This window comes from Heterodontus francisci, chromosome 1, assembly GCF_036365525.1.
Source record: "Heterodontus francisci isolate sHetFra1 chromosome 1, sHetFra1.hap1, whole genome shotgun sequence".
NCBI lineage: Eukaryota > Metazoa > Chordata > Chondrichthyes > Heterodontiformes > Heterodontidae > Heterodontus > Heterodontus francisci.
Window position 1 is genome coordinate 193007705 of NC_090371.1, and position 27246 is coordinate 193034950.

At 43.7% G+C, this 27246-nt stretch overlaps 1 protein-coding gene across 2 annotated transcripts in view; it reads left to right on the forward strand.

Annotated features, from left to right (window-relative positions):
* Positions 1-27246, forward strand: part of LOC137374103 (very long chain fatty acid elongase 6) — a 162817-nt gene that overhangs the window by 119797 nt on the left and 15774 nt on the right. For both annotated transcript variants that reach the window (XM_068039863.1, XM_068039873.1), the window contains exon 3: positions 26492-26643. In XM_068039863.1, coding sequence (XP_067895964.1) covers positions 26492-26643 — 152 coding nt within the window. The remainder of the gene's footprint in view (positions 1-26491; positions 26644-27246) is intronic.

A 27246-nucleotide genomic window follows, 5' to 3' on the forward strand; every position in this document is an offset into this window, starting at 1 on the left:
CATCATTCACCAGGTCGTAGGTGCTCCAATGACCTCCTCAGGCCATTATTAATTCCCACTTCAAGCAATTTGTGGTGCAATAATTTTTTTTTAGCTTAAGTTGTGAGGGAAAATGTCCAACTCTCAGAGCATGCTGCGGGATGCCCCACTCCAGCAGCTTCTGGCCCAGTGTCGGTCCAAAGGAACACAATTAAATCTTTCAAGCTGTGCTTGTCAGGAAAACTTTACAAGAGGAAGATGAGCTGTGCTCCAACATTTCTATTGTAGCCTGTGCAACCAATACTATGTTTCCATGACAACCATGGAGAGAGCAAAAACTAGCAAGACCCTTAATATGCAAGGGGCTATGGTACAAATTAGAATTTTTCATTCAGAACAGTGTCCCCCAGCTGGGCTTTGATTGTACGTTATCCCATTCAACACTGTTTGCTGCAGTATGCTACCTGCATCTAAAGCACCTCCATATTTGGATCAGCAAGTGTGAACCAACATTTATTGAAAGCTGTAAATATTGTGCAAAATTGAAACACTTATTTACAATTACTGACCTTCAAGATCTTTGCATAACATGCTCATAACTTAAACAATTTCCTCAGCTTCACAGAACACACTGTTAGGGGAATTGATGCGTGGGGCTGGATTTTTAAAGCCCACTGAGTGTGGGTGTGAGGGTGAGCACAATTTAAAGATCGCGTTCATGGAGGTTGGCACTGGGCCCCGCTGCCTGCGGAATGCAACACCATTCTTCAAGGGGAACCGGCAGTGAGGGTCAGGTGCATGCCTCCAATTAAGTGCCTGTTGAGGTCATTAAAGAAATCATTAACAGGCTTGTCAGTATCAGTTCACAATTTTTGAAGGCTGGGAATGGGGAAGACGCCATGGGGGGAATATGACAGGGTTGTGAAGAAGCGAACAGTGAGGAGGGCCATGAGTGTTATGAGAAGGGCTGATTGAAATACTGCAGAGGGAGCAAATGAAGCTCAGCCTCATCAGATGTGCCTCAGTGTGGCTATTGCTTCAACTGGAAGAATTGAATTTCTGATTGGTAAGTGGCAGGAAACTGCAGAGGGATGTGAGCCCACAGGCATCACGGCATCTGGGGTTGGCAGGGAAGGCCTCGTGAATGGACAAACCCCAGCTGAGGGAGTTCAGATCGGAACAGGCTAATCTAACATAGGACACAGCAGCTAGGATGAGCTGTGGCAGATGCAATGTCCTGGACAGCATGAGGCTAGGGGGACACAATGGAGTTTGCAGGGAGACAAAGCCACTACCTAAGACATTGGGTGCACAGCCCAAGAGTCAGCTTCCTATAAATGACAGAGCGCCGATGCCCAAGGAGGCTGTGCCTATCCAGGCAGATGGTCTCAGTCCTATGTGCCCTGATTCACAATGACCTGAGGCCTCACAGCCCCCATGGCATTCCCTTACCTGTAGCCGTCAAGATTTCAATCGCCCTGAACTTCTATGCAACCAAGTCTTTCCAGGATCCAGCTATGGACCTAGGTGGCATCCCGCAGTTGCCATCCCATTAGGCAATCAGGCAGGTCACGGATGCCCTTTTCAGGAGGGCAGGGAAGACACTTCCCCTCAGCTATTGGTTATCACTCAGTAAATACATCACGTTCTGAATTCTTCAGAATAAAATGAAATAAGTTGCTGCTAGCAAGAAGATGGACCCAAGAAGAATTAACGTACATTAACTTGAAAGTGTAGGTTACAGAATTAATGGATTTCCAGGAGTAATTTCAGGTGTACTCTCCAACCCAAGTTGAGTTTTGCTCTTGAGATTAATGACATTATCTGTTTCCCTCAATGAGATTTCTGTAATGTAATTTCCTCCCAGGATTCTATTATCCTCTCCCTAGTGGTATGTGGATGTAGCTAACTGTTAAGAGACTGTTTTTTCATGATGCTAATCTGCATGCCATATCTGCTTCAACAATATCTATATTGTAGAACACAGGCGGAAGTCTCAAGAAAGCACTTGTACATGAAGATAAGTACCTCTGTGTTTCAGCATTAAAGTATTTTTATTTTGCAGTGGAAGCCTAACAATAAAAGGCTGTGGTAACATTTATATTAGGTACTATCTGTGTACTACGTACATGGCTCCCTGTGCTTCCTTTTCCATGTGATCTCACAGAAACAGCATCAAATCATCTTGAAGCAAATTCTGGTGTGAAGTATTTGGCACAAAACCAGTGCTAATAGAGTGACTGTCTTGAGCACTAAATAAATTTATTCACTGGTACATTTACTTCACCGTCTTCCCAATATACTAGGTATGTAGGCCCACTTTAAGAAATGAGCTCCTCAACACAGTAGCAACAATCGACACCAATTGTCTGCGGTAGTGCAGGTCTTCATATTCTGCACGTTATAACAGCATAGCAGAATTAAGAGATATGGAGGAAAGGCGGGTCAGTGGTGTTGAAGTTAGAACAGCCATGATCAAGTTAAATGGCAGACCTAGCTCGAGGAGCTGAATATATCTCTGTATAGCCCTCTATCTCTGTATTGTGTGTGATCCACACTTTCTGTTCTCGAAACCTTCAACTGTCATGATGTTCCAGCATTGCTTTTATGTGAACATTTATAATATAAACTGTCTGTAAAGATTTATACTAGATATACTTCCAAAAATATTTCCACTGTGAATTTCTATGTAAACAGTTGCCTGACATGGTGCATTGCAGGCATCCCACTACTGGAGGCATTGTGGCATGAGTCACCCAGCTCCGCCTTGCATTTTATTTCCAATGTGCCCTTTTTTTGCGCAGAAACTCTTCATAAATTTCTTTCCCTTTTGTTTGAACAATAAATCCTTTTATAAGTTCATTGCCGGCTCTTTTTTATTTAAAAAAAAAGATTTGATATGCTTCATTCCTGGCTTACTGTGGCACTTGAGGCCCAGCAACCTGGCGTAGTCTCTGCTGCTTTTTTATGCAGGACAAGTATTTCAGCACGTTATAACAGCATAGCAGAATTAAGAGATATGGAGGAAAGGCGGGTCAGTGGTGTTGAAGTTAGAACAGCTGACTGCCTGTGCCTGCTTCAGGTCTTGCTGACTGAATATGCTCAACCTCAAGGACGCCTGCAGGCTCTTTATGTGGCTTCAGCAACTTTCTTTTGCATCACAGATATCTTTTGTAGCCTCCAGTGGCAGCTTGAGGCCCAGCTAATTCAATATCCTCTGCTTCCTGGATTCATGTGGCCTCTTCTGGTCCAGAGCCTTGCTCTCCTGTGCTACTTTCTTGTCTGCTTCACAAGTAAGAACAATTTTTTTTTTTTGCATTTCAGGCCTCTACTGCACAGGTATAACAATCCTTTTAAACTTCCTATAATTTAAGTCTTACTGCCCAAATTTTTAACACTGGCACAGCCATTCCAAAAAGATCTTAAACTAAAGAATATTGACCTTAAACAATTCTCTGTTGGCTAGGCTGGATTTTATTTCAATAGGCCCACTGATGCTTTTCCTCTCCTCTTCTACAAATCATTATAATTTGTCTAGTCAGCTAAATAGACTGATAAACAATTCAGTGCTGCACTTCAGCCAATATTCATGTTATGGTCCAATGAGCCTTCGTCATTATTTATAAATGTCTGCTCACTGTTTCCTCTAATCAAAAATGTACTAACAAATATATTTTTTTCTTATTCTGCAGCTTTTCAAGCATCGACACACTTCAACACACCACATATTTCTCATTAATAAATATTATGAGCAGTTCAACAATCAAACACTGCTTTTGAATTAGTAACTAATTTTAAAATCTTGCATGTATTATACACTTTCCCTGTCTCATTCTTCCTACTTACATGCCTGTGCGAACACTAAAGTGACTATTCAACCTCTGAAGAAATATCTGAACTACTACTACATCCAAATAAAGATGGAATGTATAAATGGGAGTAGATTTCAGGAGGTTAAAGGTCCAGCTAGCTCTCAATGCCTGTCAGTCCCAGGACTCTGCCAGCAAGCCAACAGTTCCCCTCCATTCCCCCACTCCTGCCCCATCAGTCAAATTCTTTCTCTGACTGCCATCAAGGCTGTATCCCTATCAGGCTATTCTAGATGAGCTATGCTATGGACTCGCATAGTCATGCATAAGTTATCCAATTTATGCATGTAACTTAGTTACTTCTCTGTGTCCAGTGTGTATGCTTTAGCTGCTTTTACAGATGTGAGATGCTGGATTGCTGCCTTCTCCTTGTTAACCATTTCTTGGCCCTACTCTACTCTGTTCCTTCATGTTCCTTTCTTCTTGGTTCCTGCTATCAACAGTTGCCATAACCTGATCCTAGCACATTGTGCTCCAACCAACTCACTGCTAATCCTTCACTGATCTCCTTCCTTGCTGCTAATTTAGGATTGCATATTTCTGACACAAGCTTCCTCTGCTCTACCCTGTGCATCTTCTGCCAAAACCTCTGCAGTTCCTTTTGCAAGCTGTCCCAAAGCAGCAACCCGTGCTATTGTGTTGCCTTATCTTTGCGGAAATCCCTGCTGTTGTCTTTTCTGAGAGTTGACGTCTTCAACCTCCATCTCTCTGCTGACCTGCCCCCACCCCACCCCACCCCTCCGCTCAACCCGACCAGCTAGTTAGGGCTAGTAGTACCTATCCATACACTCATTCTGGGTCTTTTTTTTATTCATGCATGGGATGTGGGCGTCACTGGCAATGCCAGCATTTATTAGAAACTTACAGAAACTTGGCTTGTAAGCGTTGACTCCTTGCCTCACCAGAGCACATGTGCCAGAGTCACGGTGATGTGGCTGTCTTTGCCAGGTCCCTGTTCTGTCTCCTTGCTTCTCTGGGTCCTTATTTTCTTTTTGAACACTTATTAGCCTCCTTCCTTTCTTCTTCAAAGTCTTCATTCTTTATCACCTTCCCAAGTTGCCCAATTGAAATCTCCTCTCTGCTTATGCTCAGTACAGAGTGACATCTTTTCCTCTTTCCAATTTCCTCACCTTGGTGAACATGGCCTTGCACATCAACACTCCACTCGGGACCTCCCATTCAATTTTATTTGGCAGTGGAACCTCAAAGTTTTCTATCATTTTCTAATCTATCTCATGACAGCCACATCTCCCTGTTTATCTCAAACATTTGAAGATCACCCTTTTACCCTAAATGAAAAGAAACCCACAACTCCCACTGTCATATTCTTTCAAACATACAACTTCCTTTTCTCTGCACACCCCCAACTCTTCCCCCACCCCCACAGCCCCATCTACCAAGACACCATTATTATTCTTGACTTGCTGAACCTTTTGCCTTTGTTTTCATTGTCCTCATTCTCCATAGTCTCCCCATCTGCACTGTTCCTCTAAAAACATTTCCTGCCTTTGCAGTCTTCAATCGCGGAGCTTATATGCACAAGTTCCATGACTACCTTTTGTTATTCATAGCCAGATCTGGCTAGATCATCTTAAGAAATGCGTACCTCCTATTCCATAGCCAAATCCTCCTCCTTTCCCCACCCCTAACTGCCCCTCCTCCTCCTCCTCAGCTCCTCCTCCTGACCCGTTTCCCCCCCCCCCCCTCCTCCTTCTCCCTCTTCCCCCCTCCTCGTCCTCCTCCACCTCCTCCCCCCTCCTCGTCCTCCTCCACCTCCTCCTCCTCAAACAATAGCCTGACATAGTCATACTCATAGAATCATACCTTACAATGTCCCAGACCCGACCATCACCATCCCCGGGTATGTCCTGTCCCACCGGCAGGCCAGACCCAGCAGAGGTGGCGGCACAGTGGTATACAGTCAGGAGGGAGTTGCCCTGGGAGTTCTCAACATCAACTCTGGACCCCGTGAAGTCTTATGGCATCAGGTCAAACATGGGCAAAGAAACCTTCTGCTGATTACCACCTACTGCCCTCCCTCAGCTGATGAATCAGCACTCCTCTATGTTGAACACCACGGAAGAAGCACTGAGGGTGGCAAGGACACAGAATGTACTCTGGGTGGGGGACTTCAATGTCCATCACCAAAAGTGGCTCGGTGGCACCACTTCTGACCGAACTGGCCGAGTCCTAAAGGACGTATCTACTAAACTGGACCTGTGTCAGGTGGTGAGGGAACCAACAAGAGGGAAAAATCTACTTGACCTTATCCTCACCAATCTACCTGTCGCAGATGCATCTGTCCATGACAGTATTGGTAGGATTGACCACCGCACAGTCCGTGTGGAGATGAAGCCCTGTCTTCACATTGAGAATACCCTCCATCGAGTTATGTGGCACTACCACCGTGCTAAATGAGATAGATTTCAAACAGATCTAGCAACTCAAAACTGGTCATCCATGAGGCGCTGTGGGCCATCAGCAGTGGCAGAATTGTATTCAACCACAATCTGTAACCTCATGGCCTGGCATATCCCCCACTCTACCATCACCATCAAACCGGGGGATCAACCCTTATTCAATGCAGGAGGGCATGGAGGAGCAGCACCAGGCATACTTAATTTTGCGGTGTCAATCTGGTGAAGCTACTACACAGGATTACTTGAGTGCCAAACAGCTGAAGCAGCATGCTATAGACAGGGCTACGTGTTCCCACAACCAGCACTCCTGCCACATCCAGTCATGAATGGTGGTGGGCAATTAAACAACTGACAGGAGGAGGAGGCTCCACAAATATTCCCATCCTCAATGATGGGGGAGCCCAGCACATCAGTGCAATAGACAAGGCTGAAACATTTGCAATCATTTTCAACCACAAGTGCCAAGTGGATGATCTATGTCGGCCTCCTCCTGAGGTCCCTAGCATCACAGATGCCAGTCTTCAGCCAATTCAATTTACTCCACGTGATATCAAGAGATAGATGAAGGCACTGGATACTGCAAAGGCTATGGGCCCTGACAACATTCCGGCAATAGTACTGAAGACCTGTGCTCCAGAACCGGCTGCGCCGCTAGCCAAGCTGTTCCAGTACAGCTACAACACTGGTATCTACCTAGCAATATGGAAAGTTGCGCAGGTATGTCCTATGCGCTAAAAGCAGGACAAGTCCAACCGCCCAATTACTGCCCCATCAGTCTACTCTCGATCATCAGCAAAGTGATGGAAGGTGTCATCGACTGTGCTATCAAGTGGCACTTGCTCAGCAATAACCCGCTCACTGATGCTCCGTTTGGACTCCGCCAGGTCCACTCAGCTCCTGACCTCATTACAGCCTTGGTCCAAACATGGACAAAAGAGCTGAACTGCAGAGGTGAGGTGAGAGTGACTGCCCTTGACATCAAGACAGCATTTTACTGAGTGTGGCATCAAGGAGCCCTAGCAAAACTGGAGTCAATGGGAATTGGGGGGAAAAGTCTCCACTGGTTGGAGTTATACATAGCACAAAGGAAGATGGTTGTGGTTGTTGGAGGTCAATCATCTCAGCTCTGGGGCATCACTGCAGGAGTTCCTTAGGCTAGTGTCCTAAACCCAGCCATCATCAGCTGCTTCATCAATGACCTTCCCTCCACCTTATGGTCAGAGATGGGAATATTCACTGATGATTGCACAGTATTCAGCACCATCATATACTGAGGCAATCCGTGTCCATATGCATCAGGATCTGGACAACATTCAGGCTTGGGCTGATAAGTGGCAAGTAACATTTGTGTCACACAAGTGCCAGGCAATGACCATCTCCAACAAGAGAGAACCCAGCCATCCCCTCTTGACATTCAATGGCATTATCATAGGTGAATTCCCCCACTATCAACATCCTGGGGGTTACCATTGACCAGGAACTGAACTGGACCAGCCATGTAAGTACTGTGTCTACAAGGCGCATGTCATTAGTGTGATGGAATACTCTACACTTGCCTGGATGGTTTCAGCTTCAACAACATGCAAGAAGATCAACACCATCCAGGACAAAGCAGCCAGCTTGATTGGCACGCCATCCACCACTTTCAGCATTCACTGCCTCCACCACCGACGCACAGTGGCAGCAGTGTGTACCATATACAAGATGCACTGCAGCAACGCACTAAGGCTCCTTCAACAGCACCTTCCAAAATCGCGACCTCTACCACCTAGAAGGACAAGAGCAGCAGATGCATGGGAACACCAACACTTGCACGTTTCCCTCCAAGCCACACACTGTCCTGACTTGGAACTATATCGCCATTGCTTCACTGTCGCTGGGTCAAAATCCTGGAACTTCCATCCTAACAGCACTGTGGATATACCTACACCAGATGGACTGCTGCGATTCTTGAAGATGAAGACTAAGACTATCCATTTGGGTGCATCCTCCCATCTCACCTGCATCACTTTCCTGCCCCACTCCTCATTTGGACTGCCAAATCTCCCATTTGTTCTCACCAAGCTCAAATTCATGAATCCTATCTTCTGCATCCTTGATCCCCTCCCAATCCAAGACACGCTCAAGTACTGCACAGTCCAATCCTTGTTGATATTGGCAATAATTCCTGTTCTCCAGGTTCCCTCCCTGTGTTACCATAGCCCTTCTCTGTCCTGTTCACTTATTTCTAATCTCCCTTCCTTCCTTGACACCCAAATCAATGTGCTTCTTTCCCATCAATCCCTGTTTGAATCTCTTCACTATGATATTTGTCCTGTCCTAATAACGGACTGCTCTAGTCAGATTCAAAAGGAACTTAGGTGTACCTTGATTATGTTGAGTTATGCCTCTTGTCCTCCTTATAGCTGATTGCTCCATTGTCCTCCTTCATGTCTCTCCTATCGTCTCTCTTCTGTGGTCCACCTTTATGACACTGTCTTCACTTGCTTCTGCTCTTGCTTGTTGCTGTGCAGCTAGTACATCTCTAGCACTGGCTTCTCCTTTTATTCCATATGATCACCTTGAATGTGCCCCTAGGTTGCATCATGGCTCCATCATTTTCTCTGCCTGTTATGTTTATCCCTTTGTAACATGAGGCTAGCTTTTACATGCACACTGACAACAACCAACTGTACTTTGGCCACTACCCTTGACTCCACAGTGACCACTATGCCCGAAGTTAATTTGTCAATTTAATAAACACTTCCTTCAAGTAACTAACAAAAACTGACGTGAAAACTTCACATGCGCGCATCTGAATCAATCTCCCAGACATGCTGCTCACCCTAGCTGAAATGAGCTGTATGCAACTTTGATCTCCTGTCTGCTTTTGAGATTAACTTCATACTCGCCTTCATAACCACCCAAAAGCCCATCTTTCCATCTTTGCAAGCCATCTGCCTGTGACCCTAACTTGTCACAGACGCCCCCCTCATCCATGTCTTTGTCACATCCATGCTTATTTACTTCAGACTCTCCAAACTTCCTTAAATGCAGCTCATTCAAAACTCAGTTGTAAATATCCTTCCCAATACTGCATCCTGATCCCCTCTTTCTCTGTCCTCCCCAACCTCCATTGGCTCCCTATTTTCAACACATTCGATTCCAAACCCCAGTCCTCATCTAACAGCCCCTTTGTACCTCTGCAACCCCCTACTTGCCAGCATGTGGCCTCTGCTCTTTTTACCCTGGCCTTCTTTGAATCATCCATTCTCTGCTCTATTTTGGGTGGCAGATCATTCAGATATCTTGGTCCTGCATTCTTATGCACCTCTTTGAATACCTGTGCTAACTCTTGCTGCATTACTGCCCAGTGTTCTCTTCCATTTTTCAAAGGCTATATGAAATCAAGCTGTTGTTGTCGGAAGAAGTAGCTTTATTGCCTAACACTAACCTTGTGCTACGAAGGTAGGCAATTACCTAATTCTACCTAAAACAAAAAAAAGTACATTTCAATCCTGCTCTCCCTGTCATTCATTCATTCTTCCAATTCCCCCTTCTTTGCCATTTTCTTAACATTTGAATTAAATAATTAAAAAGAAAAGTCCAGGACAAATAGGAAAGCTTATGGAGTCCTGCTAGATTTTCTGGAGGTGGGCCCAAGTTATCTGAAATTCACATCTTACTGGCCCAAATCTGGCAACAAAGGTTCAGGACATTAAGGAAGGACCAGATCATTGTTTTTACTTGCTTACAGCATGTGACTGACTTGTGTATTTTCAGCAATTTTTGTTTTATGTTTGACTTGCTTTTTGAGTGAGACAGGATTTGAAGGCGGAGACTTTCATTGCTGCAAGGAAGAATATATGTCGGTTTGAGTCGTCATGTGTTTTGTGCTACACATCCACCAATGATCAAAAGAGTGGACAATGAAGCTGCCACGAATGATTAGTGCCAGTTAGTAACTTGTTATTTAATGGGGACTGTGTCTCTATATTTTTTTATTACTTTATAATGTTAAGGAGTCCAGGCAGCTGTGGCTGAGATTGGGTATTTTCCATGTGGGGAATAAACTTAAACCTCACCACTGCATAGCACCAGTGCAATTTGCTGTTGAATAACTGACCATAAGATCATAAGAAATAGGAGCGGGAGTAGGCGGATCAGCTCTTCAAGCCTGCTCCGTCGTCATTCAATAAGATCCACTTTCCTGCTGCCCCTCTCCCCGCCCCCATAATCTGTTGACTCCCTTGTAGATCAAAAATCTGTAACTCAACCTTGAATATATTCAATGGCCCAGCCTCCACTGCGCTCTAGGTAGAGAATTCCAAAGATTAATGACCCTCTGAGAGAAGAAATTCCTCCTCATCTCCATCTTAAATGGGTGACCCCTTATATTGAAACCGTGCCCCCTAGTTCTACATTCCCCCACGTGGGGCAACATCCTTTCTATATCTACCCTGTCAAACCCCTCAGAATCTTACATGTTTCAATAAGATCACCTCTCATTCTTCTAAAGTCCTACTGTACTATTCTTGAGATTTTTTTGTATTTTTGTGGTTTTTAAGAGCAAGAATCAAGAAAGCTTGATCTTTTCACCATTCAGTCAGATCAGGCTGTTAAGGACGCTAATATTGTTCCACAAACATCTCTCATTAAAGTATATTTTGGCTACAGAGTGATAGTTCAGCCTTCAGTGGTAGGTCTCTGCTTTCAAGCTTTATATTAGAATACTCACTACTGAGCTAGGGCCACAAACTCGAGCAGTGATTCTTTCTTAATTGCTAACCCCCCCCCCCCCCCCCCCCCAAAAAAAAAGCAGCAAATTTCTTAAATATGAATTACACCGTCAAAATGCACAGCAGGACCCTGGACATACAGAAAGCAGTTTTCTGAACGCATTTTGTACAGATGTTAGACTAGACCTTTTTTGAGTTATTGAAAAAAAAACAAAGTTAAAAACAGAAGAGGGAGAGAATCAGAGAATAGGAAGATGTGGTGGGCAAAAGTAAAATGTTTTAAATAGTTCATTTTTTTAAAAAGTTATGTTTTTGTAATAAGCTTATATTTTTATTAGATATTTGAGTAGCACTTTTTCGACTATGAAAGGGTAGTTACAATATCATCTATGATGCGACAATTTTAGAATCTTTAAAGGTAAAATTACTAAATATCTAGATGAAAAGAAAATATTTAAAAGCAGTCAGCACAGATTTCTGGAAGGAAGATCATGCTTGTCAAAGCTGATGGTTCTCTGAGAAAGTGACAGATTTGGTAGACGGGGTAATGCAGTGGATTTGGTGTACTTGGCCTTTCAGAAAGCCTTTAACAAGGTACCAAATGGAACTCGATTGGAGAAGGTGAAGGGGTATGAAAATAGAAGTATAGAAAATTGGATTAAAAATGGTTACAATGGAATGAGCACTGGGTAGACGAGTGTGGTTTGACAAAATGCTTGTAAGTGGGTATCGATGTCCCACAGGGTTCTGTCCTGGGCCCTTTTGTGATTACTGTGTAACTCAATGATTTGGATGTGTGTCTAGTGGAAGTGGTGTCTAAATTTGCGGACAATATTAAAAAAGGAGGCATGGCAAATATTCTGAGGCCCAAACAACGCTGCAAGGGGATAAAAGCAAAATACTGCGGACGCTAGAAATCTGAAATGAAAACAGAAAGTGCTGCAAATACTCAGGAGGTCTGGCAGCATCTGTGGAGAAAGAGATAACATTTCAGGTTAATGACCTTTCATCAGAACACTGTAGTTCTGACAAAAGATTGTCAACCTGAAACTTAACTCTGTTTCTCTCTCCACAGATGCTGCCAGACCTGCTGATATTCCCAGCACTTTCAGTTGATAAGATTGTGGAATGGGCAAAGAAGTGGCAGGTAGAATTCAGTCTGAGAGGCGGTACATTTTGGTTTTCAAAAAAATATATATTTTGAATGGAAAAAGGCTGGGTGATATGGAAAAGCAGGGATTTGGGAGTTCAGGTTTACATGACATTAAAAGCAGTACTTCAAGCAGATATGGCTATTAAAAATAGCTCATGGAACATTTGGTCATGATGCAAGTGGCATCGAAAATGCAAGTCAAGGTATAATGGTAAATCTGTATACCACAGTCGGCATACTATGCAGTTTTGGCCTCTACACTATGGGAAGAATCTGACGCAATTGAGAGGGTGCAGCAGAGAATTATAGGTTGCTGCCTGGTATGAGGAAATGCAAAAGAAAACTTTTAAAAAGGGGCTGTTTTTACTTGAACGGAGAAGTTGACAGAGTTATTTTCTGCATTGTGTAAAATTATGAAGTGATATGTCCAAGCATAATAGAAACCAATGGTTTCCAGTAATTGAGGTCTAGAAATAGGGGACATAGATATAAGAAAGGAGAGGACTTGTATTTACAAAGCACCGTTCACAACCTCAAGACGTCCCAAAGTGTTTTTGACTGCCCAGCCAGGGGGAACACCCTCCTAGCATCTTTCCTGTCAAACCTCTCAAAATTTTATATATTTCAATGAGATCCCCTCAGCCCAAGAATCAGTCTAGTGAGCCTTTGGTGTACTCTTTCTAAGACAACTATATCCTTCCTTAGATAAGAAAACCATAACCGTACAATGTACTCTGGGTATGGTTTCAACAAGGCCCTGTATAGTTGTTGTAAGAGTTCTTTATTCTTAACCTTCATCACAAAGGTATTGGAGCATAACATACCATTTGCTTTCCTAATTGTTTGCTGTATCTACATTTTAGCTTTGTGGTTTGTGTAAAAGGCCACCAAATCACTCTGAATCCCAACATTTACTAATATCTCACCATTTGAAAAATATTCTGCCTTTCTATTTTTCCTTCCAAAGTGGATAACATCATATTTATATTCCAAATTATATTCCATCTGCCATGTTCTTGCCCACTCGCATAACCTGTCTATATCCCTTTGCAGTCTCTTTTGCGTTCTCCTTACAGCTTACTTTCTCACCTAACCTAACCTACGTCCACCTGAGATACCAGACAGGTCCTTGGTTTAACATTTCACCCAAAAGACAGCAGCTCTGACAGTACAATGCTCCTTCAGTACTGCACTGGAGTGTCAGCTTAGATTATGTGCTCAGGTCTCTGAAGTGGGACTGGACTTTCTAACTCGGGCGAGACTGCTACCACTGAGTCAAGGCTGACACTTTGATACAAGCTTAAACGCAAGAGATTTAGGACAGAGAGCATGAGATTTTATTTTAAAAAGAAAGACAGACTTGCATTTATATTGCGCTTTTCACGCCCACCGGATGTCTGAAAACACTTCACAGCCAATGAAATACTTCTGAAGTGTAGTCACTGATGTAATGTAGGAAACACGGCAGCCAAGATGCGCACAGCAAACTCCCACAAACAGTAATGTGATAATGACCAATTAATCTGTTCTTGTGATGTTGATGAGGGAATAAATATTGTCCAGGACATTGGGGATAACTCCCCTGTTCTTCTTCAAAATCGTGCCATGGGTCTTTAACATCCACTGCAGCAAGCAGGTGGGGCCCTTAGTTTAACGTCTCACCTGAAAGACGGCACCTCCGACAATGCAATATTCCCTAAGTATTGCACTGGAGTGTCAGCTTTGTTTTTTGTGCTCAAGGCCTGGAGTGGGACTTCAACCTAGTAGCTTGTGACTGAGGTGAGAGTGCTACTAACTGAGCCACAGCTGGCGCAGTCATGTGATACTGTGGAATCCACTACTAGAGTTATTGATCGTAGCAGAGACCATGTCAACGGTTAAGAATGTGCTGGAGAGATGGTTAAACAAAGGGAAATGTGAACAGAGCAAGCCACATGCGATTAGAATTTATCATGTGAAGGATAAGCACCAACACAAACTGGGCTAAATGACCCGCTTTGCTTGTTATTTCTGTGTAATTTAGTGTATTTTGTTTCAGATCACAATGTGAATTGAAAACAAAACTGGTCTAGCACCAGCGAGATTGGGATGTCCCTGCACCTGCTAGCAGTCTAAAGGCTATTACGTGCCATGATTTTCTTTCTCTTACCCACAGTTCTGTGAGCCAAGGGCTAATATTTAACCAGTAATTGCACCAAAAGTGTCATTGAAATATTGTTTTTAAATGGTGTGCCTGATTGGTCAAGTGCTGACAATTACTGCTCCTGAAAACTCATAAATTGTGCATTAGTGCAATTGTGTTTCCTTAATTAGGTCTCTTTTTATTCTCTGTAAAAGTTATGCCTTCTATATAATGTACCCATCTTAGAAGTAGCAAAGCAATACATACATTTATTGTTCGTTAGTCCTTGGGCTGAAGGTTTGATCGTCAGCCAAAGGGACTTTTTTGCATTGTGATTTCATTGACCTGTTTTATGGTGTGAAAAAGAGAATGATGAATTATCCATGGACTAAGCTGTTGATTTTTTTTGGACTCTAGTTTTTATCTTAACCATCATATTTTTGACATTCTGTTGAAGGGAAAAGGTTTTGTGTATCGAAGCATTTCAATCTTCTTAGAATTAACAAGGCTCAACTCAAGTATTTTCTTTTGGTAAATGATCCACCTCCCTATGAAAGGTGTTATTTACCTTATATTTGTGCTCTTGATGCTTTGATTTTCTGTATTTGCTCTTGATGCTTTGATTTTCTGTATTTATCTACATTGGACCAATTTTAAATATTAAACCAAAAAGATGACCATTAATCTTTTAGGCTAACAATGCTCACAATTTATTTATTAGCTTGAATATTTTAAGATGTTTACAAACATCACAGTAACCAAATTTTTAAACTTATGTGAACTGGAACGTGTGTCTGTACTATTAATCTTTTTGCAACTTGTATTCATAGTCCTTAGGGCATGTAGGTATTTAACTTTTGTTGTCTTAGCAACAAAGTTCCTTTTGAAATCCTATAAACCACAAACCACACCTTAAACTTCTATATTCCAATGAATACAAACCTAGTTTTATGTAATCTCTCTTCATAATTTTAGCCTTGGATCCCTGGTAAATTTTCTACTGCATTCCTTCCAAGGCCTTTCAATGGTGAGGTACACAGTACTCGGCATGTGGTCTAACCAGAACTTTATACAGCCATAGCAAATGTTTCTTCCCTTTATACTGAAGTTCTCTAGTTATAAATGCGAACATTGTATTAGCCTTTTTGATTATTTTTTGTGCTTGATTGTGACCTTTTAGTAATATCTGTACATGGACCCCCAAATTTCTTGACCTCCACTATTCCTATTTTTCATTGCTTAGAAAATCCTCAGATCTATCCTTTTTTGATCCAAAATAAAAGATCTCACACTTCTCCTGTGTTGAAATCCATCTACCACAATTTTGCTCACTTAGTTCATCTATCAATGTCTTTTTGTAATTTTATGCTCCCATTTACACTACTTTCTATGCCTCCAACATGGGAGAGCAGGCTCCAAGTTTTTCAGGCATTGCACTGGGCACTCTAGTGGAGGAGGTGGAAGGGGGGAGAGATGTCCTGTATGGGCAGGGGGCCAAGAGACCCTCCAGATACATGCTGAGAAGGCAGTGGGAGCAGATAGCCGTGGAGGTCAGTGCTAGGAGTGAAGTCCCAAGGACTGAGGTTCAAAGACCTGACATGAGTGATCAGGGTCAGTGAATGTATCTTCAAATGCCATATCCTACCAATTAGCCACAGACACTGCTCAATTCACCACACCCCCATCACTCACTTGCCAACAATTTCTATCTCTCAGGACTCTGGTGAATGACGGACATGTGGCAGATGAAATTTAATGCAGAGAAGTGTGAAGTGATAGAGTTTGGTAGGAAGAACAAGGAGAGGCAATATAAAGTAAAAGGTACAATTCTATAGCGGGTGTAGAAACAGAGAGACCTGGAGCTATATGTGCGCAAATCATTGAATGTGTCAGGGCAGGTTGAGAAAGTGGCTTAAAGGTATATGGGATCTTGAACTTGTTATGAAGGTGTTTCCGAGTTTTCATACTTTTTGAGGACTTGTGTGTAAAAGTCTATGGAAATATCTGAGGAGCTGCTGGACTTTTTCTTAAAAAGGTCACTGGAAGGAATTGGGACTTTGTTTAAAAACACACTTACTGGATGTCACATGTCTTAAGCTAAGTAAACAGCAGGAGGTTATTTTAGAATGGTGTATATTTATACTTTCATATTTCAATCTGTGTGTTAATAAGCTTTGCATCTTTATTGAATGAGTCTTGTTTTATAATAAATTAATAATTTTGTTGTTTATTAAAGAAACCTGGTTGATGGATTTTATTCTGAAATTAAAATAGATCAAGTATATAATTGGCCGTATTGTTAACTGGGTAAAACATTTAAATATATGTTGTGACCTGTGGAGAAATGGAACTAGAGAAAGACAGTGCACTCCAACAGCCTCGGTTGCAACAAACTTTATAAATAGAGGCATAGAGTACAAAGGCAAGAAAATTATGGTGAACCTTTTATAAAACACTGTTTTGGCCTCAACTGGAGTATTGTGTCCAATTCTGGGTACTGCACTTCAGGAAGGATGTGAAGGCTTTAGAGGTGGTGCAGAAACTACACGAATGGTTCCAGGGATGTGGGACGTCAGTTATGTGGATAGATTGGAGAAGTTGGGATTTTTCTACTTCGAGAAGTGAAGGTTGAGAAGAGTTTTGATAGAGGTGCTCAAAATCACGAGGGGTCTAGACAGAGTTGATAGAGAGAAATTGTTCCCATTAGTGGAAGTTTTGAGAGCCATAGGACATTGATATAAGGTGATTGGCAAAAGAACAAATGGCGACATGAGGAAAAACTTGTTTACGCAGTGAGTGGTTTGGATCCAAAATGCATTGCCTGAGAGTGTGGTGGAGGCAGATTCAGTCAGGATTTTCAAAAGGAATAAGCAGCTGAAGAGAAACGATTTTCAGGGCTATGGAGAAATGGTGGGTGAGTGGGGATAGCTGTGTTGCACTTGCAGAGATGTGACACAGACACAATAGGCTGAATGGCCTCATTCTGTGCTTGTAATCATTCTATGATTCTCAAGTCTGACCTGAAATTAAGCAAATTTGGTCTATACTTTGGAATCTAAGCTGGGAGCTCCATGAAAGTTGAACATCATCTTTCTGTTAATTAGTCTGTTTTGTAGTCGAAAGGTTCAGTTGGTTGAAGCTCAGTAAATCTGGTGCAGAAGGAAAGTTGCTTGAATGCAGCCAACCTATATTTATAGGGTCAGTGAAAGCACCTCCATAAACTAATTGTGGAGCTTTTATCTTCCTGTCTACGAGTTACTTCTGAGAATTTTAGGAATTCCCATTACATTCAATGGTAATTTGGCTGCTTGGGTGTGGGATGAATTTATAGGGCAAAGGCCAGTGGATTTCACCTAAGTGCATTGTATTTTCAACAGACAATAATTAAGTGTCGTTATACTGCATATGGAGAGGAGACTTTGGATAGTATATGCTGCAAGTGCATTGAAAAAAATAAATTTTTGCAGGTACTCACCTGAAAAGCATGAAAAACAATTTAATGTGGTCTGCTATTGCAGAGTATTTATACCTAAGATAGCACACAATGGGCTGAATTTAGTGACCTTGTTGCGGGTCTCAGCAGCGGACCCGGAAGTGGGTGCCGTCTCCGCTCGTCACGTGTGTGGGCAGTCAATCACAATAATGGAGGCGCCGGCACGATCCAGTCACACAGTGAGGGTGGGCTCCGAGGCACAGACTATGTCGTCAGCTGATCCTTCAGCAGTAGCCGGCGCCATATTCAAAGTGTAGTCAGCTATCCTTGTATTGCTACCTTTCAGCGAGGCAGTGAATTTGGAGTGCTGCTGGAGCCCTCTGATGGCACTTTGAACTGCTAGACTCCCCAGCAACTGTAGCTGCTGGTTTCTGTGACTGCAACTCCTGGACCCCACTGCACCAGGACTTCCAACCGTCGGAACAGAACCTGAAGAATTGGGACCATGTCCAATGCAAAACACCGGGTGGCCCCACAGTTTAGCGATGCCTCACTATCCGGTTCCCCAGGAATGATAAGAAGGGACTCTCCGGCCTGACCAAGCAAACCTGAATGGAGATTGCAGAGGAGGTAAGCAGCCATGGAGTCACCCTCCAGAGGTGGGCCCAGTGCAGGCGGTCTGCCAAGGTGAGTGTTCCACATCCCTCTCCTATTGGGGCTTGCATGTGCGTACATGGCAGGCCAGGCGACATTGGGAGGGAGGCAACACAAAGGTGTTGGCAAAGGGGGTTAGGCATCACCACATCCTGACAGGTGTTTGGATGCATCTCGGCCACAGGACACCTTCTTTCAAATCTCACCCCCATGACCTCTCCTGACAGCACACATGGGGAGGAGCCTTGTAGGTAACCCCAGCAGGGGATGAGGGGCTTCCACTAGCAGAACTGTTACCTCTCTCTCCCTGCGAAGTCTTGCAAGCTGTCTTTCCACTTGCAGGACAAGCTGACCCTTAATAAGAGGGAGACTGGCAGAGGAATCGCTGATATACAACCTCTCTCGACGGTGAGGAGGAGCACTTGAGTTAGTGGGCACTGAGTGCGGCCACTCAATTGCATATGGAGAGACTGAAATCTTGGCACAAGAGAGTTAGGATTGTGTAACATCGACTTCTGACACACTTCTGCAGATTCACGCCATGCATGGTTGGCATGACGATATCTGCAATACCTAACACACACGTTTGTGTTCTCTCATGCAGGTCGGAACTTTTTTATTTTTTATAGAGATACAGCACTGAAACAGGCCCTTCGGCCCACCGAGTCTGTGCCGACCATCAGCCACCCATTTATACTAATCCTACACTAATTCCATATTCCTACCACATCCCCACCTGTCCCTATATTTTCCTACCACCTACCTATACTAGGGGCAATTTCTAATGACCAATTTACCTAATAACCTGCAAGTCTTTGGCATGTGGGAGGAAACCGGAGCACCCGGAGGAAACCCACGCAGACACAGGGAGAACTTGCAAACTCCACACAGGCAGTACCCGGAATTGAACCCGGGTTGCTGGAGCTGTGAGGCTGCGGTGCTAACCACTGCGCCACTGTGCCGCCCCCTGCAGGTGTCTCCAGTAGAAGGTGGACATAATTCCACTTCTGAGGAGGATGCGGAGTCAGAGGATGTACTGTCCCATGACGTTCCTGCACTTCCACTAGCGCAGATACTTTCACCTCGGTGGTTTCCGCTCGGCTGTAGAATCAGGGTCACAAGCTGGTGATAGCACCGCACGTACCTGAGCAGCTGGCTGAGGCTGAGACAGCCGAAGCTTCTGACAGTCGGAGGACTGTGGGTGGCCAGGTCCATGCTGAACACCAGGCTAATGACCAGCCTCTGGTGTCTACAGAACAGGGCATGTTGGAGTTGCAGAGAGGGGGATAAGGCAACATCTGGTGGAGATGCCGGAGGACATGCGCAGCCATGAGCGGACGATGGAGGAGTGCATCCATTCCATGAGTGCTGCCATATCTCAGGCATGTGAGCGCATGACTTCCTCCATCAAGACATTGACGACCCTCATGGAGAGATAGGTCCCATAGATGCGCGCACACCTGAACATCATTACCTTGGCTGTGAGCTCAATGCAGCAGTGGCAAGGCAAGAGAAGGACAAGGTGCCAGGAGTCTTCTCCAGCTCCTCATCCTTCTCTGATGAGCAGGGAAGTTCAAATGAGCAGTAAAAGGGAGGGGGAGAGGTTGACCTCCAAAGTTGGGTGCTCCACTCAGGGCGCTCTGAGTGTGGACTGCGGCTCCTCAGCCCCTCTGCCATTGAGCTCAGCTCCAGCAGCCACGATGACTGAGGAGAGTACTGCACCACTGCAGGAAACCCTCTGACAGCTAGAGGACGGCTGCTGAAGTCATCACAGGCCAAGGTGCTGCCTGATCAGCAGCCTGCCTCTAGCCCAGCTGCTAGCAATGGGTTCACACCTTCATAGAAGCACTCACAAATGTATAAAGAAAAACACCTAGACACACTTGGGGGTTCGCGGGTGTTTGATATCTGAGATGTGATGTGTCATATAAAAGTTATTTTGTTCAAGCCATTAACATTCATTGTGGAAAATGATTATTCTGTCGTGCCTTAATTGTGAGCTACTGACTTCACCCTTCCTCCTTCATGGAATGCCAATGTAAGCACAGCCATGGGCACTAGCGCGTTTTTCATCTGGGCACTAGGCATGGAACATAAATAGAAAGGAGGCGGCAGACTACATGCATTGAAGTCAGTCTTTACTGGTTTCTCTGTGAGTGGACATCGGGGTGGCTGGACGCGGCTAATTATGAGATTGTCTAGCTCAATCTGCCTGGCCTCTGGTGCAAGGGCTTCAACATCCATTGCTGCTTGCTCCTCTCCCTCCTCCGCGTGCTCCTCCTGTAGAGATAGTAGATGCATTGGTAATCATTTGCCGAAATTCTATAGATTCTGGAATGGTTCCTGCAGTTTGGAAGTTGGGAAATGTAACCACACTATTTAAGAAAGGAGGGAGAGAGAAAGCTGTTGGCCTGACACCAGGAGTAAGGAAAATGCTAGAATCTGTTATGAAGGATGTGATAACTGGACACTTAGAAAATACTAGTAGGATTGGGCAGAGTCAAAATGGATTTATGAAAGGGAAATAATGTTTGACAAACCTGTTGCAGTTTTTTGAGGTTGTTACTTGTCGCATAGATAAAGGAGAACTGGTGGATGGGGGTATTTGGATTTTCAGAAGGCTTTTGATAAGTCCCACACAGGAAGTTAGTAAACAGAATTAGAGCACATGGGATTGGGGGTAATGTACTAGTATGGATTAACGGATAGAAAGTAGGAATAAACGGGTCATTCTCAGGTTGGCAGGCTGTGACTAGTGGGGTACCACATGAATCAATGCTTGGGTCCCAGCTAGTCACAATTTGTATCATTCAAAGTTTGCTGATGACACAAAACTCGGTGGGAATGTGAGTTGTGAGGAAGATGCAAAGAGGCTTCAAGGGGATTTAGACAGACTAAGTGAGTGGGCAAGAACATGGCGCATGAGCACATGGAATATGATGTGGAAAAATGTGAAGTTATCCACATTGTTAGGAAAAACAGAGATTCAGAGTATTTCTTAAATGATGACAGATTGGGAATTGTTGATATCCAAAGGGACCTGGGTGTCTTTGTTCATAAGTCACTGAAAGCTAACATGTGCAGCAAGCAATTAGGAAGGCAAATGGCCTTGGTCTTTATTGCAAGAGGATTTGAGTGCAGGCGTAAAGAAGTGTTGCTGCAATTGCATGGAGCCTTGGTGTGACTGTATCTGGAGTATTGTTTACAGTTTTGGTCTCCTTACCTAAGGAAGGATATACTTGCCAAAGAGGGAGTGCAATGAAGGTTCACCAGTCTGATCCCTGGGATGGCAGGATTGTCCTAAGAGAAGACATTGAGGATACTGGGCCTATATTTTCTCAAGTTTAGAAGAATGAGAGGTGATCTCATTGAAGCATACAAAATTCTTACAGGGCTCGACAGGGTGGATGCAGGAAGGATGTTTCCCCAGGCTGGGGGGTTACAGAACCAGGGGACACAGTCTCAGAATAAGAGGTAGGCCATTTAGGACTGAGATAAGGAGGAATTTCTTCACTCTGAGGGTGGTGAATCTTTGGAATTCTCTACCCCAGAGGGCTGTGGAGGCTCCGTCATTGAGTATGTTCAAGACAGAGATCGATAGATTTCTAGATATTAAAGATATCAAGGGATATGGGAATAGTGTAGGAAAATGGCATTGAGAGAAAATCAGCCATGATCTACTTGAATGGCGAAGCAGGCCCGAGGGGCTGAATGGCCTACTCCTACTCCTATTTCCTATGTCTGCTTCAGTGGAGGAGTGTTGCTTAGGCGTCTTATCATGCTAGGCCTGCCCTCCCCTCTGCAGTGCTAGATTGTGCAGGGCATAGCAGAACACCATGATACCTGAGACTCTTGCTGGGGTACACTGCAGGGCTCCACCGGATTGATCGAGGTAGCGAAATCTCATCTTCAGCAGCCCATTGGCCTGCTCGATAGTTGCTCGGGTGGAGCCATGGCAAGTTTGTATCTCTCCTCCGCTGCATTGTGAGGCGTGAGTAGCCAAGTCTTCAGTGGGTAGCCCTCGTCTCCAAGAATCTATCCCTGAAGCCGACTGGGGGGGACCTTAAGAATTATGACTGCCAAAGTATGTGGGCATCGTGGCTGCTTCCCGGGAAGTGGGCACACACCTGCAGGAAATGTTTTTGGCGGTCGCAGACCAGTTGAACGTTGATGGAATGAAAGCTCTTCCTGTTGAAGGCAGCCGGCTGGTCCGTGGGAGCCTTGATGGCCACATACATGCAATCTGCCACACCTTGCACCCGGGGAAATTGAGCGATGGCCCCGAATCTGATGGCCCTCTCGGCCTAACTGGCACGGGCGGTCCGGTGATGGCCTCCCTGGAAAGGCGTAGTCTTCGCAGACAATGCCACTCGGACATTTAGAGGTAGCTGATGTGTCTCTGGTACATGCACTGGCACAGGTGGGCCCTTCTTGGCGTGGCCGGCTGTTGCTACTCTCGTCGTGGAGCTTTACGAGCAGGCACAACTACCTCCTGGCCCTCCCTCCATCAGAGGCGCCACATCATGCCACACGGGTCCAAAAAGACAAGGTGTATGAGACCCATGCCAGGTAATTTGTGGACCTCCAGAGTGATGCTGATGCAGAGATGACCTTGCCATTGCAACTGAGCTTTTGCTACTTTTCCCAGCAGATTCCTGATGGCCCTCAGTGCCCACCCTTGCTGATAGCCGACCCTGTCATTCATCCGTATTGGCAACAGACATCTCGCCCAACAGTTTCTTCACCTGATAAAGTCACCCAAACACAAGCCCCCACCCCTGCAGCGACCCTGACCAACCCCCCCCCCCCCCCCCACCCCACCACCTTGCAGAGTGCACAGCACTACAAACCAAAAATGTCCTCTGCAGCTCCCTCTCCCCCATGTAATGCTGGTCATGGCTGCCTCCCCATTGTGGCAATGAAGTCTCGCCTCGGTGCCGCCAGCTTTTATCGTTTGTGAACCCGAAGGCACGTGAATGCCACCCACCATTCACTAAATCCCAAGCCCCCCATTAAATCACGACGATTTAGATGATAATACATTAAAAGTAAGTGTGCTACAATTTAAAATACATTCCAGTCGCATCAGGGTGTCTTTCTACTTTGGTGCTTTCCCGCCGCTGACTAAATCCGGAACCAATGTCACGATGCCGGATTTCGGGTCGGACGATTCCAACACGATTCTCCGTTCCCCCACGCCACCATTCCTGCTTCAAATGGCCGCACAAAATTCAGCCCAATTTGTTTCAACATACAGTCAAGTGAAGTAATATGGGCAATGATTTCAACTCTGTTGTCAATGTAACATTTGCATAATGGTTTATTTATCGAAGCTATTTTCTCCCCGTCTAGCTGTACTTGATTTTTGTCTGAAAATTAAATAAAATAATATTACATCTTTTGCATGCTGTATCCGGGTTCAAATTTACAGTTCAAAAAAATAGCCCCACTGACCTCTAAACACACAATGACACAAGTAATCCAAATTTTTCAAATGTAAAAAACACTACTGCATATTTCTGCTGAAAAGTAATAAATTTGTCAATAATTTGGCCATTACTACCTAATTAGTATAGTGGTAATGCCTTTGTGATAAATTTCACCTGTGTGAATTTTATATAGCATTTGTAGTATCACCGATTTATATTTATAAATGAGTTATATTGCAAGAATACCACTGTACAGTAATATGCTATTACCTTGCTTCTAGAATCCCAGCTGATGTGTCTCACAAAACAGACTGCTGGGGTAAGCAGTTCATTTTGCTGTTCTAAATACTTTAGCTAGAATCTATATTGCTTACATTAACAGGAGCAATGCATGGTTTAGGCTTATTTGTATATCATTATTTTCCTTAAACCATCTCTTTCTCCTATAACCCATAGCTGGATGTAATCATCTGAAAATAGAAATATGACTTGACATTTCTTCAGTAATTTAGGTCCTCTTTAAAATAAAGATTTTTCCATTGCATACTATAGTTCCTGCTTCACTTTAGTAGCATGCAGATACGCAGGTAGAAGTGTTGCTGTAGTTCTTGGTGACTACTGTGCATCATGTGGGTATGGGGCATTCAATGGAAGTGCCTGCCGTATACATCCTGTATTTCCAGGAACCCTTTTCCTTTTTTAAAAAAGGACACATCATGCAAAATGGTATAAATATTATACAGTATAGACAGATATGCGAAAAAAGGCAGGAAAGCATCAGCTGGTTCCCTAAGCCTGTCTCATCCCACTATGGTGCAACCTACATGCATCATCAATCCATCTCAAAGTTTAAAAAACTCTCGTTCTCCAAGCCTGTTGTGATAACTAAGAGGCCTTAAACTAGGCATTAATTGTGGGGTCCTCCTCCGAACCTTTTCTAGGGCTTCGACAACCCTTGCAATGTGAGGAGACCAAACTGAGCACCATATTCCAGATGCAGCCGGACTAGAGTCTTGCATAAAGAAAGGATTATGCTTCTAGTTTATATGCAATTGTCTTGGCTATACATTCTAAACCCTATTCTCTTACAACAGCCTCATGGCACTTGTCCTAGACCTATTGATTTGTATTTTGCCGGTTACTATAATACATTTGATCTTGTATAAACAAAAAAAATCTTTGTTTTCATAGGGAGGGCGCCAAAGCAAATGAAAGGAAACAAACCGTTTAAGCATGGTGCTGCACTGAGCCAGTCTGTGAATCTTGTTTGTGGGAAGGTTAATGGAGTGCAGTGCAGCAAGGATAATCTATAACCCTGGTTGTCAAACTCAGATCTGTAGAGACTTTCCAGGTCCACAAAATAATTGAGTGGCAGCCAGAGGCAGGCTTGATATGAGCCGATGGGTGGGGAGGGGTGGGTGCTGGTGGGGTGGGAGCAGACAGCAGCAGCCACATGTGCAGCGCGGAGTGGGCTGGTTGTGTCACCTAGGAAGAAAGCACACAAGGAGGAGCACTGAAGATTGCCAGATAGACCTGTAGTTACCAAGGCTGGTGGTGGGTGCCAGGTGAGTTCAGTCTTGTTCAAGTAAGGGGAGTTTTTTTAAAAACATTTAATTACAACATACTGTACAATGAGAAGCAGGCATACGCATCTCACTGATTTCTGCAAGTACGTAGCTGTTTCCTTACAAATATCATTAAAACACTTCCATATGCATATTATATAGTGTTATAATTTGGATGTGGGGTTCATGATTGCTAATCCATTTGACAGGGGATCTTTCAACTATGGTTTGAGAGATACTGATCTATGATTGATAAGCATCTGTTTCCTTACTTTATATTTGCTTTAGATTTCAGCCTGTGTAACTTTTCCCATGTAGCTGCATTCCAGATAAAAACCAGGATGGTGAAAACTTGTATCTGATGATTGCGTCCAACAGTAGGGCAAGTTAGGCAGTGTAGGAATTGTGGAACTGACGGGTTTCTGATCCCATTGTGTTGAGTTGTTGGGCGAGGTGCATCAAGCACAGATATACTTCCCTACTCTCTCAGAAAAGTTGTTCAAATGTTCATGCTGGACTTGCTCATTATGTACTTTATTGGGTGATGTTGTTGATGAAATTGATGAGCTTTATGTATGTTTTAAAAATATAGCGCATATCTGCACATTCAGACTAACACATGGTTTAGAATTGCAAAAATCAGTGAAGTTTGGGATGTTTTTAGTGAGCGTGTAAAATCAAGAGACTGCGAGACTTGTGTTCTGGGACCAAAGGTGGTTTCAAATGTCTAGGATAACATGTAGTAAAATTCTTCTATCAGTACCTATAAAAATAGAAAAGCCAAATCAGTGAATTGACTTGTGAGCAATCCAAAAGGATCATGAATCTCTGGACTTAAAGCAAATTTCAAAATGATTTCAGAGTCTCTTTGTCCAAGGCAGCTAACTGGTGTGCATTAGTGTCACTTGTTTAATTTCATGTGTTATGGAAATCATTTTACACATGACCCAAAGGTAAAAAAAGACATGTTTTTATATACAAAACAGTATAAAATATAATTGCTTGTAAGATATTTTTTTCTGCTGCAGTGTTTATGTTTGATGAAGGTTCACTTGCATAGTTTGAAAAAAAGTATGGTTGCTATAGTTAAATATCTTCATGATAGTAATATTATGCCACATCGTTTTGTTGTCCTTTCTTTCCTCAAAGTATTATCGGTGCAGTCCGTACTGGAGCTTACATGGTATACATCCTGACAACCAGTGGCTTGAAGCAATCAGTATGTGACCAAGGCTTCTACAATGGACCAATCAGCAAATTCTGGGCATACGCATTTGTGTTGAGCAAAGCACCTGAGCTAGGTGAGTATGGAAAACAGTTTATGTTTCTGCTGCATGCTCTAGACTAATTGTGTGATGATCATGTCTTATGGATATCGTGTCACTGGAGCTGTGCTCCTGAACCAGTTTGAAGTTATTCAAACACTTTTGTTCTCGCTGTGTTAAAAGCATTTTTGTGTTCATCATTGAACAATGAAAACAAAAAGAAGGCTTATGTGGACCAGCCAAAGTTGTAATAACTAGACTTTATTACAGATTCTTGGTGAAAGCTATTATAAACCACATCATTCATTGCATTAACACAGGCTGTTCAAACCACCTAGAGCTGCTGCTGTCTAGTCTTGTTTGTTTGCAGTGCTGTAAACAATCTTTCAAAGCTTCAAACTATCTATCTGCCTTGCCCCACTTCAGTCCTCAGGCTGTTATTTAAAATGTGAAAAAATTGCTGCAACAACATTAAAGCTGCTTGAAAAAGTTTGCATTTTATTTCCAGAAACAATTTTTTTTGTGCTCTAATATTCTTGATATAAAGATGGGTCAGGAATGGGGAATCTCATGATGGGCATTCTCGCACCCCCAAATCAGGCATACCATCTGTCAGTTGTCGATGTGGCACCCACTTTG